Source organism: Takifugu rubripes, chromosome 20, assembly GCF_901000725.2.
Source record: "Takifugu rubripes chromosome 20, fTakRub1.2, whole genome shotgun sequence".
Classification (NCBI taxonomy): Eukaryota; Metazoa; Chordata; class Actinopteri; order Tetraodontiformes; family Tetraodontidae; genus Takifugu; species Takifugu rubripes.
This window is the reverse complement of record NC_042304.1, coordinates 4,443,671-4,461,348: the sequence shown is the minus strand read 5'-3', so window position 1 is coordinate 4,461,348 and position 17,678 is coordinate 4,443,671. Positions and strand designations below refer to the sequence as shown.

The 17,678-nt window shown below is 47.3% G+C and overlaps 2 protein-coding genes across 2 annotated transcripts; one reads left to right on the top strand and one right to left on the bottom strand.

Moving 5' to 3' along the window:
• Positions 1 to 61: 61 nt before the first annotated feature.
• On the top strand, positions 62 to 5,089 carry fbxl5 (F-box and leucine-rich repeat protein 5). The gene is made up of 11 exons (XM_003973839.3): positions 62 to 218; positions 840 to 1,052; positions 1,463 to 1,558; positions 1,718 to 1,913; positions 2,212 to 2,397; positions 2,467 to 2,592; positions 2,796 to 2,950; positions 3,038 to 3,120; positions 3,216 to 3,929; positions 4,283 to 4,431; positions 4,866 to 5,089. The coding sequence occupies exons 1-11, from the start codon at positions 129 to 131 to the stop codon at positions 4,940 to 4,942; spliced, it is 2,085 nt and encodes a 694-aa protein (XP_003973888.3). The 5' UTR covers positions 62 to 128; the 3' UTR covers positions 4,943 to 5,089.
• Positions 5,090 to 5,167: 78 nt separating this feature from the next.
• cc2d2a (coiled-coil and C2 domain containing 2A) lies at positions 5,168 to 17,558 on the bottom strand. Its single transcript, XM_029828700.1, has 38 exons — positions 17,289 to 17,558; positions 17,105 to 17,176; positions 16,907 to 17,021; positions 16,621 to 16,712; positions 16,443 to 16,544; positions 16,264 to 16,344; positions 15,991 to 16,182; positions 15,746 to 15,905; positions 15,518 to 15,654; positions 15,303 to 15,434; positions 14,848 to 15,057; positions 14,628 to 14,725; positions 14,395 to 14,535; positions 13,922 to 14,078; positions 13,212 to 13,489; positions 12,918 to 13,095; positions 12,655 to 12,808; positions 12,150 to 12,297; positions 11,625 to 11,754; positions 11,336 to 11,539; positions 11,173 to 11,265; positions 10,999 to 11,090; positions 10,449 to 10,463; positions 9,664 to 9,831; positions 9,531 to 9,570; positions 9,338 to 9,447; positions 9,161 to 9,257; positions 8,988 to 9,086; positions 8,729 to 8,905; positions 8,274 to 8,288; positions 7,974 to 8,171; positions 7,807 to 7,896; positions 7,607 to 7,720; positions 7,396 to 7,530; positions 7,198 to 7,320; positions 6,926 to 6,984; positions 6,669 to 6,846; positions 5,168 to 6,599 (listed from the first exon to the last, which is right to left on the bottom strand). Exons 1-38 carry the CDS (start codon positions 17,292 to 17,294, stop codon positions 6,414 to 6,416), a joined length of 4,776 nt encoding a protein of 1,591 aa, XP_029684560.1. The 5' UTR covers positions 17,295 to 17,558; the 3' UTR covers positions 5,168 to 6,413.
• Between the last annotated feature and the right edge of the window lie 120 nt (positions 17,559 to 17,678).

The following is a 17,678-nucleotide window of genomic DNA, read 5'->3' as shown; positions in this document are numbered from 1 at the left end:
CACATTAGCGTAAACATTTCCGTGGCTAACGGTTTGGGTTTATTTATGCCTTGGGGTCACATGACTGTATAGACACGCCCCCCTGTTTGATTGTATCGCTCTCGGTGCAGATGACGCACTGAGGTTGGATGAACATGGCTCCTTTCCCAGACGAGGTGGATGTTTTTACTGGGCCACACTGGCGAATGAAGCAGCTGGTGGGCCTATACTGCGAAAAGGTTTGTGGACATAAGTCTTCGCCTTTTAGTCTTAAGTTTAACAACGGAATTTTTGACGGCCTTTTGCTATTTTGATGACTGAACGCCAGCTAGCACACTAGCTAGCACAGGAGTGTCTCGGTCGTGGCACCCGGACAGCAGGAGTTTGTTACTCAGGGCCTTTGAGTCGACACATGGTCGTGGAATTGGCGTAAATATGCATTTATTGATAAAGCACACTGGATTTTGTGTAAGCCCCCAAACTTTCATTACGTCATCTTCCCATCTGGCCGCCTACATTAGCTTGCTAGCTAACTTATTAGGAAATGAATGTGTTATGTAATATGTTTTATTGCAAAAGGCAGTTGCGCAAACATGTGATGATTGGTATTATTTTATTAATTTTTACTTTGTGATAGAAATCTGTCACCTTTTGACCAACGCATATGGCGGACGTGCTTAGCGTCACGCAGGCGGCTAAAGTGATCTGTGCTTGGCCCAAATGTGATGGCTCTCTGGTGCAAAATTCCATTTCCTGTGAAAGGCTTTTATTTATTTGTTTGTTTATTTTTCAATCTAATAGATGTCCAGAGAGGCAATGCTGAGGCATTTGATTTATGTGCTTTCTTTGGGCTTCCACAGCTGTCAAAAACCAACTTCTCCAACAACAATGATTTCCGCTCATTCCTTAAGTCCCTGTGTGCAACCTTTAAGGAGTTCAAGATGCATGAGCAGATTGAAAACGAGTACATCATCGGACTGTTGCAACAGCGCTGCGCCGTGCACAATGTGCACTCTGACAACAAACTCTCAGAGATGTTGTCGCTGCTTGAAAAGGGCCTACATAACATTAAGGTAATATGTGTAGATTTATTTATCCCCCCGCCCCTCACCTAGGACACGCCTGCCTTGTGTGGTCATCTGGAGATATGTTTGTGTATAATTCTGTTAATTGAAGAGTTAATATCTTCACCACACTGATTTTGTCCGGAAAATCGTGACTTTACTCTCATTAATCTGACTGTTTATATCAGGAGTTTTGCCCACCGACAACAGGAGCATTTCTGTGATCCGCTTATCAGGAAAGCGGCGTTATTTAAAGCCACAGGCAAACCCAGAATGAAGCAACTGCGTAAAATATTTACTTCCACTATGTGCTCAGTCTGGGAAACCAGAAATTACAGTCCATACTTTTGGATTGAGAATGCTAACAAGTCATCCCGTATTAAGATTATGACACAAATTAACCATTGTTTTAATTTTAGAGTGAATATGAGCAGCTTAACTATGCTCAGCAGCTGAAGGAGAGACTAGAAGCTTTCACTCAGGACTTCATACCCCACATGAAGGAAGAAGAGGAGGTATGATATGGTCGGATTGCTTTTTTATGTCAACTAACGTAAACATCCCTAACTTAATTGATTATGCAATGGCTGGGTAAGACGGAATTCAGCTGAAAGGAAGCAGCGTAACTGTTCGATCCCCAGTAGGCCGATGTAAACTGAAGAGATGTATTGCAGGTGTTTCAGCCGATGCTCATGCAGTACTTCACCTATGAGGAGCTCAAGGACATCAAAAAGCAGGTGATAGCGCAACACTGCAGTCAGCAGCAGTGGGACTGTGCTGCCGAGGTGCTGAAGGGCTTCAGCCTGTGGAGCCAGGCGGAGGAGCTGCAGAAAGCCTTCAAGTATTCTGACCACGAGAAGACAGACTACGGTTAGTGGATCCATTTTATGGTAAAACTGGTAAATCCAATGAGGGTGTTAGATCTACTTCCTGCTACATCCTAGCTTCATATCAAGGCTCTACTTTTCACAACTGGCTGCAGTAAAGATAAAATGACTGAGTGTAATGATGTCCTGCCTGGTTTCTCCAGGTTGAACAGCTGGTAAAATCACGTTTCTTTTTTTTCTTTTTTGTTAAAAAAAAAAAAGCCCGTAATATCTGTTTTACTGAGGTGTCTGTTAACAAGCAGAGCTTTAGAGTATCAACCCTGTTTTGTCCTTTTCCTCAGAACTGGAAAAGACCTGGAGCTCTTCAGCTCACATCTCCCAGCTTCCAACAGAAATCATGCTGAGGCTCTTCCACTACTTGAGCCCTGAGGACCTGTGTCGCTGCAGTCAGGTGTGCAGCTCCTGGTCAGAACTGGCCAAGACCGGCTCTTTGTGGAGGCACCTCTACCCCGTGCGCTGGGCCAGAGGTAACCCACCGATTACTGGAGTCGTTTGTGAGTGGTGGAATGCTGATAAATGTTGCATGTCCAATGTAGGGGACTACTATAGTGGCCCCCCTGGAGATTTGGACCAAGAACCAGATGAGGACTGGGTGAGGAGTCGGCAAAATGAAGGCCGAGCCTATCAGGAGTGGGATGAGGACGCTGATGTGGACGAGTCAGGTGAGGGTTCATTTTCATGTTCCTACAGTGTCGTTCAGGCAGGAATCATCAGATAAAGGTGTTTGTCTGATCTTGGGTCAGCGCTTCCTGTTCTAAGTCATGTTCTGGTGGCAGCAGTAAGTCAGGAGGACACGCTTGGATCATCAGCGGCAGAAATCTATAAGCAGGAATCGGTGACATCTGGTATTTATCTTTGTTTTTAGACATTTCGGGGCAAAGTCCAGGCTCATTAGCAATCAGCACAGCTCAGCGAGAGAAGAGGCTCCTGAACGGGATTATCCACAACCTCCTGCCAGCCGTGGGTCCATCTGTCACGTCCATTGTTCTGGCCTACAGTTCCACAGCCTCCAGCAAAATGGTACGTCTCATCTCCTTTTTACACCGTGAAAACGCCCTTTTTTGACATTTACGGCCTTGTCACATCCCAAATGTTTTACTTTTTTAGGTGCGTCAGATTCTCAGTCTTTGTCCCAACATCACCCACCTGGACCTGACCCAGACCGATGTGACAGATTTTGCATTTGACAGGTAGATATATATATATTTATTTTTTTAGGAAGGTATGTGTTTTTCCTTTGGAACCACAGTTGGTCCTAAATGCTGTTGTTCCTCCTCTGGTGCAGCTGGTCTTCTTTTGGAGCCTGCCTGTCCCTCGAGCACCTGGATCTGTCGGGCTGCGAGAAGATCTCCGACCACGCTCTGAGAAAACTCTCTGTCGGCCTGGGCGACCTCACCGCTCCCGCCAAGCACTCGTCCCGGCGAGACAAGCACGCCAAAAGCTCCCCGCTACCCATCAGCCTGATGGAGGAGGACAGCCTGGGCTCGGTGGAGCATAAACGGCGTGCCATCATTTTCAAGCAGGGGCCCGGGCGTTGGGGTGGCCGCCGGACCCAAACTCAAGTCTGGGTCTTGGACTCCTTGGACCTGGCGGACATTGAGGACACTGTGGAGAGGAGGGCGCCTTTTTCCGAGGCGGAGACTTTTGTAGAGACCCAGCTGGTGGGAGGATTGTGCTGCTGCAGGAGGAGCGGGAGGCGCCGACACAGGACTAGCTCAAACGCCGCCTACCTGCAGCAGCACTACGCCATGACGGGGGAGATCTTTTGCGGTCACTCGACTTGTTGCACGAGTGACGCGGCCCTCAGGACGTTCGCTGGGCCCCCGTCTGGATCAGACGCCCTCAGAGGCAGCACTGCAGAGTTTCGGACTAAAGGCCCCTCATTTGGGGGTCGGCGGTGTAACGGACACGAAACCAGGACTGAGCCGTCAGGCGTGAGGCGCTCCTTGAGATTCCTCAGTCTCTCTGGATGTTATCAGATCACAGATCTGGGCTTGAGGTAACCATCGCTCCTCCCTCCCCGAGTGAAAACCCACATTTTAAATAACGGCGACTCGGGTCGTCGCACAAACGCCACCAGAAATCGCCGCTGCGGAGCGAGAGTAGCCAACCAGCGTTGATCAGCCATGGCTGAGCGAGCTATTTTAGTTCTGGGTAGATTTTGTAACAACTGGGTGTGGGTGTAATTTCTGCACTCTTTGTCTTGGCTAACTCTGCCCTCAACTTCTCTCCATGGGTTTGGTTCTGACCCAGTAGGAGTGGCTCTTGTATGAATAAATCTCCAGCAAATTGGAACTCCTGTTTCTTAGATTAGGGCACGTGGGCCCGTCTCAGACTGCGCTTGTGTTTCAGGGCTCTGGCGCAGCGCGGAGGACTTCCTGCTCTGGAGCACCTCAACCTGTCCGGCTGCCTCTTCATCACTGAGGTGGGGCTGCAGGAGCTGGTGTCGGCCTGTCCGTCGCTCAATGACGAGCACTTCTATTACTGCGACAACATCAACGGTAACACAAGGGAAAGCGCTGGGCTTTTGGTTTTCCCAGGAAAATCATTCTGGATTTTTGCCCTGACTGTACCTGGTTTATCCCTAATTATTTAGCTTTCGGTGCACTAACGCTCAGGCCCAATCAGCATTCCATACGTAAACGGAGGCCCTATCTGACCAAGTGTAGAGGATAAAATACAGATTTTAAGCAGTTATCATGAAGTGTGCATGGACGCTGTGAAAACATCACTAACCCCGCTTGTTTAGCGTGTGTCCTTCCAAATAAGGGGGGGTTTGCTGAGGTGGAGGTAAGTAAACACCGCAGTAGTCAGCCAGCATTGTTTCCGTCTTTATCGTTATCGCTATGACGACTGGGGTTTACTGGTGCAGTGATGGCTCTGATGGTGTGGGCGGATGTCCAGCAGATGACCCCAGTGTGGTGTTTGTCTCCAGGTCCTCACTCAGACACGGCCAGCGGCTGCCAGAACCTGCAGTGTGGTTTCAGGGCCTGCTGCCGCTCCGGAGAGTGACACCCACCCCCCCCCCTCCAAACAAACCGGCAGCTCTCCGGCACCCTCACGTCTCCTCGCTCTTTGCACTTTATCCTGGAAATGCCGGTTGCTGTATTTTGTTTCAATAAATAAAAGGAAAACAAAATCTCTCTGGAAGAAACCAAATTCGCTGCCGTTGTTTCCAATTTAGCCGACGTGAATTAGAAATGAGGAAAGAAAAAAAATTGCTAACGAGTTTTGAAGTGGCTTCAAATATGCATTTTTATTTTCAGTTTGAACCATTAAATAGTAGTTTGTGTCGTCCACAGTCAGGCTTTGTGGCTTTTCTCCTCCAACTGTCCTTATTTACAGGTTCTTTCCTGCTGTGTTTAGATAAACCATCATCTGATGAGCAGCTTAGATCAATTTTTTAAATTTACAGTTCTGAAGCTAATTTTTACCTCTTAATGCTCTGTTATCTACTGGTGACTAATTCATGAACTAAAAGAGGGGAAATAGCTTCCTGGCTTTAAATTGACCCTGTTGTTGACAGATTGATCCATTTAATTCCGCGACATATCCAGACAGGAAAAACCAGCATTCATTTGGAATTCAAGAGCTTTGAGAAAACTGCAGTTTGCTTAAACTACAGCCGTTTGATGACTTCAGCAGGATTCCTTATTCACAAGATTTGCATGAGTTCCCATAGCAATGCTCAATAAAAGTATCTTGGCGTTAAGAATGCTTTTTTTTATTTATTTACTCTGGCAAAACCCGATGTTACCATATTTACAGTCCGTCCACAAAACAAAAGTACACAATTTCAACCTCCATCACGGAGGTTTTGTGACAGACGGCGCTTGTTTGTCTGACTGTTAGCAAAATACCGTAACTCAATTTTAATGAAATTTTCAGGAAATGTTGATAACGGCCACCAAAGATTGGCGACATTCCAATTTCTCGAGGAATTTTGACCTTATAAAAATCAAAGCTAAGAGATATACATATATACACACACACACACTCGGTCTGAATGTATTCTACACCTTTTGTCAGTCCCTTGAACATATGCAGATCACCATGGCAACACACTATTTGACACATATATAACAAAAAATGTGTATATATATATATAAATATATATATATTGTAGAATAGTTAACATAGTTAAGCTGCTTTTTCAGACTGAAAAAGCCAAACATTTAGAACTAGACACTCCTGGAATCTGGAAGTAATCCACTTGATTACTTTAAAAACAACACTGTACCAAAGTGCTGTACACAAGATCAAAATATCAACTCTAAAACTTTCGTATGAAACAGTAAAAACAAACATAAAAACTCAAACTGGGTTCAAACCAAAGGAAAAAAATGAGTTCGGGAGAGTTTAAGTCGTTCGGTGATTTGTTGCTCTTGACTTCAAATATTTCGCCAAATCAGGATGAAGACTGGCAGCATCACGAGGCAACAGACGGTCTGTATCAAAGGCGGTCGTCACATTCGGACGAGTGTCACGTGCGCACCAGCGAGGCCAGATACACCCACACAGAGAGAACATTGTTAGGGTAGGGGTGCACATACACAGCCAGAGCAAACTCCACATTTGGCGCCTGAATATTGTGAACCCCGGTGCTGTGGACCGCCTCTATGATGGGCCGGATCTCCGAGAAGGGCTGATGCAGAGGGAATCCAGAGATCTGCAAAAGAGCGAGGCGCGTTAGCAGAGCGCTTCTCATCAGATGACCGACCACAGCCAGCCCGTTTACCCTCATGTCTCCCAGCAGGTTCTGCAGTTCTTGACGGTGCTCCTCGGCCGTGTCCCGCCCCTCGCTCAGCTCCAGTCTGGGCAGGAACTGCTTCAGGATGGAGGTGCAGTAGCGGTTCCAGTGGGTTGGCTGGCGAGGCCTCCACTCCATGATCTTCTCTTTCACGATCTTCTCAATTCTGCGGAGGCAGAAATTGTACTTTCAGAGTGTTTCCTGCAGGATTAAAGGCCCGCCCATCGACCGGACGCCAAACTTGCCTCCCCTGAAGCTCCGCTGCCGCCGCTTTGTCTGAGCGCCGATACACCAACTCCTCTGGCTACAATGATTTAGAAGAGAAGGTGTTTCATGAAATGGCGAAACAACAACCAATTTATAGATGCTGCCCTGAAGACGGCAACAAAAACGCTTTAATTGTGGTAAAAGGTGAAAGTTTCAGTTGAAAATCTTAACAAATGGTGAACAAATATCTGATAAAACTGTGGCTTGAATGTTCTCTGATGAAACAGAAACATTATACACGAATACTGACTTGAACACTGGACAGGCCAGGGTGTGAGAAGGATCGGGAGAAGAAGGGTTTCCACAGGTTGCCGTTAGCAACGTCAAAGCTGATCCTCATCGGTGACGTGTGTTCCTGGACGTTGAGCCACACCTGCGCCGCAATTTGGACAGAAGCTAAATGGGACGTACGGGTACAACTGTGCCACGTGGTCCTTTCTCCACTCACGTTATCGGCGCTGACCAGGGAACCCACGGTCTGCAGCGGGCAGAAGGCGTCATACTGGCCGTAAGACTGGCCGTTGCTGGGATTCCAGATCAGGTAGTGGTTCTGCTCGTGGGTCAGGACGTACGCCGTGGGCCCCTGGGACGGGAAGAGCCAGATGATGTCAGCGATGTTGCGCGGACACATATTAAACATAGCGATTAGCGCTGCAGACCTCTGGTATAGCACAGCCAATTATAAGCCAGGCTCTCTTCTTCATAAACAGGAAGTAGTTGCACAAAAGGACAGCGTGTTCTTCTTCATCTCCTGCGAGCAGGGTGAGGAATTGCTACAAACAGAAGAATAAATGAGGAAAAAAGTTAAGGTTAAGGTACGGAATGGCCTGTTAAAAGACAAAAGCCAGACTCTACCCACGTCGCATGTGCTCCAGAGGTCACAGGAGGCCGAAAACAAGACTCTGTCCGGCAGAGAAGGGATGAGAGACACGTACCGGGCGACCGCGGCCTGTAAGGACAGTCGTCATGTGACTACGGGACTCCCACTGCAATCAGACCCATTTCCTCCTCAGGTGAGCGACTGACCTCCTGGGAGTTGCTGGCCACTCCGTCCAGCAACTCCTGAGGGGGGTTGAGCGGTCGGATGTAGCGTGTGATGAAGACCGTCTTCCCCGTGAGATCGATGACTGTGGTAATGCACGGTCGGTCTGAGTAAAACCTGGACGCATCCTTCTCAAACCTCTCCGAGGCCTGCAGCAGGCTTTCATCCTCTTCACTGTCAAACTGCGGGAAGAAACGGGTTCACAGGGGACCGCCGGAGAAACACGGGGCAACGTCTACGCTAATACCAATGACGTGAAATTTTAAAAAAAGGCAAATGTTCACCTTCACTTCCTTTATCTATGACAGGAGGCAGCATAAGTAAATAAACAACACGTCAGGATGAGATTTTAGTCTGCTTCTTGGTGGGCAGAAAGCAGGGGGTGACTTTCACGCTAATGGAAATGAAGTAAGACACCGGCACTCATTTATCAACAAGTGCAGGTCATCATATGAAAGTCTTCATGTGTCAGGGACAAGACACCACCTCACACCTAAGAGCTCCAGACAGTTTTCAATGCCCTCCTCTTGAAGGTGCGCCCCCTGCTGGCTTCAATTAGACTGCAACCCATTTTTCTCCAACTACTAAGCGCTTCACCCGCCCCTCGCTGTGGCAGTAAACAGATGTTAGTAAATAGGACTAAAGCCTCTGTTTGCATCTGTATTATACAGCTATGATGGTTTCATAAATGAGAGCCAGAGTCTTGGTAGGTCAGGCTGCTGCTCTAACAGTATCATACCTTCTCCCTCACGGGCTCTGCAGGCACCAGCAGAGGTTCAATGGTGATGAAGAGTGTGATGAATGTTCCCTGACTCTGGTTCCAGAAAGGGTCGTAACCGCTGATTGGACCTCGGTTCCGCTCCTTACTGTAGCCCAGCAGCACTGCTGGCGTGTTCACCCTGAACGTTCCATCGATCTACCCAGCGGAACAAAAAGTCACCATGTGAAGCAGCTCCTGAGCTGGTAAAGACGTGAAAACTCCAACGTCCAACTCTCACCCTGGACTGAGAGTAAATCGTGCTGAAAGGAATCTTGACGGAGCCCAGCCAGTGCTTCTCTACCCGGGTGTGCACGGACTTCCCTCTCTCCCCGTCGCTCTGAGGAGCGCCAACAACAGGCTGAACTCATGCTGACCAACAACAGCTGAGCTGGATTTGGCTGCTTTACCTACCGGCCCACTCTCATAAACCATCTCATCAAATATGTTGATGAAAAGCTCGTCTCGGACCGACTGCAGGCTGGTGGCGCTGTAGTTTCCATTCGGGGCGCTGGGAAGGAAACGGTTGGACGCGTGAAGCCACTGGCTGCTAAATCAGGACTGACTGACCTTTACTGACGCAGGTTTCACCTGAAAGGTAACTGCAGGTACTGGTTCCAGCTGGGGTTGGGGCCTTCCGCTGTGCTGGTTTGAAGCACCGCACGCTGGAACGAGACCTCCACGAAGGGCCTCACTTGCACCTGCATCACCAACACACAGACGCTTTAGAGATCCTCCATCAGGCGGAACGTCTCGATGTTGTTAAATGTTTTTCTTTGCGTACCTGATTGAGGATCCATTCGCTGCCTTGCAAATTGTGTTTACTGGGAAAAACACACAAAATAAACATGATGTCAGGTCATAAAGATGAATCTTTCTGTTGAGGGCAGCCGGATCTCTAAGATCTAAACCCTCACTTGCTCTGGGGCCTCCGGACCGGGATGTCGTAGCCTCGGATGACGCTGACCAGAACTTTGATGTCTCCGTCCGACAAGTTCTGGGTCGTCATCTTCTTTCTCTCTTTCCTCTGAGGCTTCAGCGGCCGCCTGGTTTCAGCCAGCTGGAACAAGTTGATTCCCAGAATTCTGAAAAGAACGAGAAAAAAGCTGTACTCCAGAGAGCTGTTGGCGCTGGAGCTGCAACGTTTGGAGCTGATGCAACGGCGACTGAAGCGGTTCTCGTTCAACACAAGGGGAGGATCTTTTCTACAGGCAGAAGTGAGTCGCTCCAGGAGTTCAGGATCTAGAATCGCAATAACTGGGAGGTGAAGTTTAGCTAATCGAACAAGATTAGCTGGAAAGAGACCTCCACTAATAGCAGCAAAGGCTACTATTGTAGTCTGTCTTTTTTATTTTTTTACAATTGCCAAATCAGTAACATGTTGATACACAGCTGTATGCTGTATTGGACCTGACTGTGTTCTTGTTTTGGGAACAAGCCTGAAACATTCAGCAATTATGAAATGGCACTACCAAAGTTAAATAGTTTAGCTCGTGCAGTTTAGTGAGTGTATTATACGCAGTGTGTACTACAGTTGTAACGCACATAGAAAACACTAAAGGATTAAAAAGGAATCTCTAATTCTGACAAAGCACAGATGGAACAGGAAGGACTGGCGGCTACAGGTCTACTGACACTACGGCACTGGGGTCAGGCTAAAGAAAAAGGGTCGGGGGGGGGGAGAAGAACTCTCAGCACATACCCTGGACCTGCACCACTGTCAAAAGTGCATGATAGAAAAGCAAAAAAAGAATGAAGAAATATTTAATTTCGACATAAACACAGTATCAAAAGCAACAGTTAACGACAGCAGCGGTTAGCAGGGACAGGCCGACACGTGCAGATGTGCTAATATTCTGTCTCCACATGTTCCGAAGCCTGCTGACAACATAAAGCTCCACACTTCCAGCCAAGGAGATTCGGTCCCGAGGTCAAGATCAAATAAGCTGAAGCAAGAACGGGCCAAGAAACATACTTAGATCAGCCGGTGATTTATATCAGGCCTGCTCTCTCCTGAGTGGGTTTGATAGGGGTTTGCAGATCACTGTAAGATCTCATTGCTTTTTAACGACCGGGGGGGGAGGTTCAGACATGGTTTCAGGGTTGATTAGTGTGAAACCGGGAGGAGCGTGTTGGATACATACATAAATTACAACTTCGGGTTTCGCAAGATGAACACGTGGCAGACACAACAAGAGCAACTGTCCGCTTTAGCTGATAAGAGCAGACTAATACGTTCTGGGAGCGCTTACCCGATGCTCGGGATCTCCTCTTCGACGACCATGTCGGACAGACGGTAGTGGTGCTTGGCAAGAATGAACCTGTTGATGACAGATTCTCGGATCTGCAGAGGAAATCGGGGATAAAGACGCTTTAAAGCGGCACCGTTTGTGCCTGAGAGAGCAGGAGGACACCGGGCCGTTTACCTTCTGCAGATATTTGGCTACCAAGGCTCGGTGCGAATCCAGATATTCCTTAGTGTCGATGATTTCTCCTCTTCTCAGTCTCGTCTCATATTCCTGTCATCATTATGAAATGAACACCTGCAGCCGCCATTTCACGGCTATGGTAAATGTTTAAAAAGCTGACCTGAAACATCCTGTCGGTGACCTCCCGCTCCTGAGCTGGAATCAACTTGTAGTTTCGAAACTCTGCCACTCCCTGGTTCCTGAGCTGGAGCATTCGGAATCTCCTGGACCTTTCCAGCTCTTCGTCACTCACGAAGTTGAACTCCTCCTGCAGATGTTCCAAGCGGAAGTACTCTGGAGTGGTCACCTCTCCGCCTCTGGCCACCTGACCAACCACAGGGCAAACGCGTCACGTCCGGGCGGTTGTGCTTCTGCTTCTATCCGGCCGCTCCCTCCTCTTCATCACCTACCTTAAGCAGCTGCATGATGGAGGTGTTCTTCGGGTCGTTGGGGTCCAGGCGAGACTGCGCAGCCCATTCACCAATTTTTTTCACATCATACAGTCCGGAGGCACCGATGCAGGACACGGCATCCAGGCGGCTGAAACCACAAAAACACAATAGCAACCAATGAGCAGCCTCTATGCTACAGCTACTCTTTGTTCTGTCCCACTCTCGAGATTCTCCACCATCCGGACCGCATAGTAGAACCTCAATGAAATAACGCGCAGCTGACCTCAGACGCCAGAATATTTTAAGCACAGCCATTCCAGTCCGACCCAGTCCGGTTTTAGAACGTCCCGTGTCTGCACATGAGTCACACTCGGGGGAATTTTCGATTCCAAGTACTGCGTTTGCAAGAAAAGTGGCTGCTTGGAAAAGTTGCACTGGTCTGAGCTCAACAGGTTTGAAGTTCGTGACAACTATGCAACGGTCAAATCAAAGCTATTCATCAAGGCCTAAAAAGAGCGGGGAATAGTTCAACAGTGACATTACTTGTGTATGCCGCCGGTTTTCTTATGCACTGGAGGGGCCAGTGGGACGCCATCCTCTCCGGCCCCCCAGGAGGCACAGCAGGACACCTTCCCGGAGGTCAGCAGCGTCTGACTGTTGCTGCCGTCGGGCTCAAAGGTCACAGGCACATCTGTGGAGGTGGAGCGAGTGAGGCGCAGGCAGTTGGAGTAACAAGCGCCTAGCGCAGCACATTTGTGGCCAATGAATCATACAGAAATATGGATCCAGTGAAGTGAAATGAGATTTGGAAAGAACACAACCGTATTGGTTGATTATTTCACCATTTTATTAAAGAGCGAGATGTTTTCCCTCTTAGAAAAGAACCTTGCACTATCAGGACGTGGATACAACTGGCGGAATTTAATCTTTTTATCTGTCTCTTTCTTTTTATCTCTGTCTTGTTGCTGATGTTGCAGTTCTTTTGTCTTTGGAGACGCTTCCTGAACAAATGTTGGGCGAAAAATGTGTAAAACGGAGGGTTGCTCACCGCTTCCCACACCCTCGTGGTCAAACATCACCCTCTGGTTGCTGCTAAACTCAAGTTCCTCCAGGGGGACTTGACCCGTCACCACCGAGGGTTCCGGCACCGGAATGAACACTTGAGCCAAGAGGGAGCGTGTCAGGCCTATCTCTTCAAACACCTACAACACACACACACACACACACACACACACACCGCTCAAGTAGAAACCCATCAAGGCTGTGTGCGCTGCCCAACCTGAAATTGGGGCAAACACGTCTCTGTATTACCTGTAAATTGATGCTCTGGGGAAGGTTTACGATCTTGAGATTGAACATCTGTCCGAAGTGCATTTTGAAATCGTTGCTCAGGGCTCGACTCTCTGTTCGGGAAACTTCCTTGTCATTGTAAAGGATCCTCACGAAAAAAGAGCGCCTGGCGACGTCCTGGCGTCGATTTTTTTCCCCCCTGAAAAACAAAAGGAAACCATGTCCCATCTCCTGCTCCTTTACCTCCCAAATCTGGCCAATTAAAAATGCCTCTCTAGAGTAAAGAGGTAACTATCAGAGGGGTTCTGCTGGTACCGGGGACAGAGTTCGGTGGCTGTGATGTTTCCCGATGCAGACAGGACGGGGATCAAGATGGGCTCCCCTGGCTTCCTGCGGATCCTGGAGGCTTTCTCCCTGACCTGCTGCTTGATGGCTTCCAGCTCCGGCTTCTCTGGAGGCTCCGGCTTCGGGGGAGCTTCTTCCACAGCCGCCTCCTCCTCGCTCACGTCTTCAGCGCCGTCCTCTTCCTGTTCCGCGTCGTCTCTTGCCGGACCTTTCTTCTTCCGCTCTTTCTTCTTTTTCCTTCTGGATTTCTGAACAAGGTGAATATAGAATATGTACATGTTAATGCATGTATGTTTGACTTCCTTTCACCTGCAAGAGGAGCTTTGCCTCCTTTTCCACGGTCCCACTTCTTTACTGCTCAATGCCAGATTCCAAAAATTGGAAGGCATTTAGAGCAAACAGGTTCGAAGCAAACGCAAATTCCAGAAACTGGGTTTAGGTCAATTCACATGCTAATTTTCACAGAGCTGTTATGGAATTTCTGATCAATTTGAGTTACTTGGCACAACAAAACTGTGTGAAACATCATGGTTGATGAGAGAAATATGATCGTTACTGGGCTGGTGTCCACATGAGGGAGTCAAGGTCTGGAATGTCAGACGATCCAAAGGTTTCCCTACAAGTGTCTTAGCTGGTGAAATAGTACCAACATGCAAGCAGTCAGTCAAACGGACAGATACCTGCTTAATTCTCCAGGCTTTCCACTCCTCTAGCTGTTTCTTGTGCTCCGTGAGCTTCCTTTGATGCTCCTCCTCAAGCTCCAGCTCCAAGTCCAAAACCTCCGCCACAATTTCATCTTCATACTCTTGCTCATCTTTCTCCTGATCCACATTCACTCTGAAAGCAAGGTGGAAAAACTCCATCGCATGAATGATGATGCCAGGAGTTTTGATCCATCGCATCAAAACAACATATAATCCATAACACCATTTCATTTAGCACAATTCAACTTCTAAGAATGACTATGATTGGTCTGCGACTGTTAAGAAATCAGATTTTCTTTAGGCGACACTTTTATTCGTCCAAGACTGCCCCTCATTTCGCCCTTGACCTTTTTGCTGATTACTGATGCAGATATAAACCAGAACTTAATCACTTCTAAGCTCCAAAGCCCGGTACAGTAATCAGAAACACAAACCCAAGTGTCAAATACCTTCTGAGAGAGAGCTTATAGGGCGTGTTGCTATAGTTCTGAAAGCTTCTCAAGGCTTTGATATCCTTCCACACTTTGATTATATTCTTCAGAAGAGTCCGGTCTTTCTCCTGCTCACTGTCTCGCAACTGCCTGGTGTTCCTGAGATTTTAAGGGAGAGAAGAAATCACACAAATTGGAGCATTAATCTTGTGGTAAGAAGCCTCAGAAGGGAAATAATCTGGGGGACAGACCTGATTTCCAAGCTGTAGTCGGTGATCCTCTGCTGCATGGCTTCAGTCAGGCTGTGACTACCAAGCATGTTCTGCATAGCTTTCCTCAGTCCGTTCAACTGCACCACATCCAAAAATATAGCATATTAAATCTGTCTTTCATCGATCCATACGACAGCTGTCCTGATTTATTAAGGACTGGGTCGTAGAGTAACCATGGCAACTTTTTTACTTTTTTTACCTTGTCGGTGAGGTGTCCGGTGAGATGATGGTGTTGCCTGGTGAGGTAATGATCATACAGCTGTGTCAGATGGGTTCCGAGCACATGCTCGCGACTGAAAAGAGGGTGGTGGGAGAAGACCACTCCAGAAACATCAACATCGAGCTGGAAGTCTCCCTCGAGTTCTGCTCCACCAGGAACATATAGATTCGTACTGGGGGGCTTGAGTGCCTGGAAGGAAGAAAAAAACCCAAACAGGATCCATTAAATAATGTTCTACAAAAGTGTCAGAGAAAATAATGTGTACAAGGAAAATCCCTAAAAGATCGTAGACTTTAAACCCTTAAGGTATGAATTTGGAATAAATCACATCAAGGCCTCATCAGAGTCTGATGAAAACGCAAACACACAACAGTAATTAGCTGTAATCATCAGCATGGTTGACAAATAAAGAGTGATGGAAGTGAGAGTCTGACCCTTCTGTACACAGGCTGGAGCTCAGGGTCCAGTTTCCCCTCTATGTGGAAGAATGGGGGTCTTGTGGAGGATTCCCTTATAGGGTCGGGCAGAGCTATGATCCTGCCATCATCTCCAAACCACTTCTTGCCCTTTAAATGGAACATCACATAAACACATAGTTAAAGAATTAAAGCCACAGCAGCAACGCTGCTCAGTTTTTGCTCAGATGTACCTCCTTTGTTTTCAAAACACGGTTCTCCAGAACATTTTCGTTGGTCACGGATACCTGAGGCCTCTCTCCTACATACAGGCCCTCATCCTCCAGATAGCGAGGCCTCATATTTTCAGGCAGCTTGATGGAGGTTGGAACTGTAACCGTGAATTCGAGATGAACCCAATACATAAAGACATGGATGATTTTGCACATTGTAGATCAGTTGTTCCAAATCTGTAAATATACCTGCTCGAACACTTGGCTTGAAGAGGAGCTCGCTTTCTTGCTGAACGCGTTTTTTGTACCCAACATATTCTGCTTTTTTCAGTTCCAGAAAGTCCTGGGACAACTGTTCAATGATGAACAAATCCTCTGCACCGTCACGCACGAGTGGAGCTTCCTCACTCTACAGCGGGATAAAGAGGACGAAGCATCGGGGCTATGTTGGGCTACAGATGATGCAGAAACAAGCATCGGCCACAAGTTTTTACCTGGTGTTCAACTCTGTCTTGATTCTCCTCATCGACATTAGCACCACTGGGCTCTTCAGCTTCCTCTCTATCATTTTTATCAGCATCTGTTGCCGTCTTTCCTTGTTTATCATTCCCATCCTGTGGCTCTGGCTCAAAGTTGAAGGTAAAGAAATTGTAGGCCTCTTCAGCTGTCGGTAGACCTTTTCTAACCTAGTTGGAAAAATGAATACCAATGTAAACATGACCAACACAGATGCACTGTAACTGTAATTTACAATTTTTCAGCTTTACTTGTCTTGCTGCTTCTTGGAACTTGACCCTTTTAGTGAGGGTCAATGAGACATCACGTCTTTCAGGCTTGTCCAGATCAGCCTAAAGAAGATTGAGTTTTGCCCATAATGAATTACTTGGCTATAAAGAGAGGTGGATAACTTGAATAATGTACAGCCGCACTGGAGGCTTGCACTCACCTCTTGGTCAAACCTCGTCACCGTGTCTCTGTCTCTCAGACCCTGGAGGCGACTTACTGGGACAACAGAGGCCTTCTGTTGCTGTTGCTTATCAACATTTAACTGCAACAAATGAGAGGTCATTTTTACTTCTTTTCACGTATTCACCATATCGTTCTGTTTTAAAGGTAGGGCTTACTCTGGCTGCTCTCAGTCGCTCTTGCAAGCGCTCTGTCAGACTGTCATTTAACTGCTGAGAGTCAGAGGTGTGTTTAAATCTTGAGGAAGCTCCTACAACAGCAATAGTTACATGTTTTACTCACTTTGTTACTGTCATTTTTACCCAGTGTCCCATCCCACAATCCCTCTACAGTGGTCATTGCACTTCTATTTCCTAATAATAATAAAATAATAATAATTGGAGTGCATGGTTAAAGTGAAAATGGGCAAAGGGTAATCACAGAAAGTGTATTTAGGTCACGAACCCCTGTGTTTTGGCTTGTGGTCGGGCTCAGGTTCTGGAGCTGGTTTTTCAGCTTCACTGTGTTGAACATCAACATCGTCATCTCGGAACCGCTGGGCTGAAATCTGTTCAAGCACCTGGTAAAGTCCACATAGCTACTGTTAGTGCTTATTGGCAAATATTATTGTATTACAAAGACGGATGCAACAGGCAGCTTTACCCGTTTCTTCCGGCTGCGTCTCTGAGCTTTAATCGTGCGTTTCAGAGTCTCTCCTGGGTCTTCGTCGGTGCCCTGGGCGCAAAGAAAGAGAAACCCGAAGGATATAAAGGCTAAACAGGATGATTCAGACAGAACGGAGTGTTCTTGTATTCCTCGGGCTAAGATAAAAAAAACCCACACCAACCTCCATTGCAGTTTGTAGTTTGCTGGCAGATCTAAGAAGCAATTTGCTCTTTCAAATTGTCCAGATTGACGAAAACTCTTGTGGTAATCATCATTATGTTGTCCGGTGTGTGTTGTCACAGCAAACGATGATAGTTACCAAACTAGCCACATAAACCTAATAAATTCTTCCGCAAGTGTCGATTATTTCCATGTTTCCACGAAATTCCCCTCCATCGTTGTAATAATACGGCGCTGCTTAGTAACGAGATAAACTCTTCCTCTCAACCTACCTTGACCAATTTGACCGATTCCAAAAGAAATTTCGAATATTTGCAATTCTATTGGTTCACTGTTGTGTCAATCAAGAAAATTTCTGTCGCGAGAATTCTGCCTGCTACGGAATCTGAAG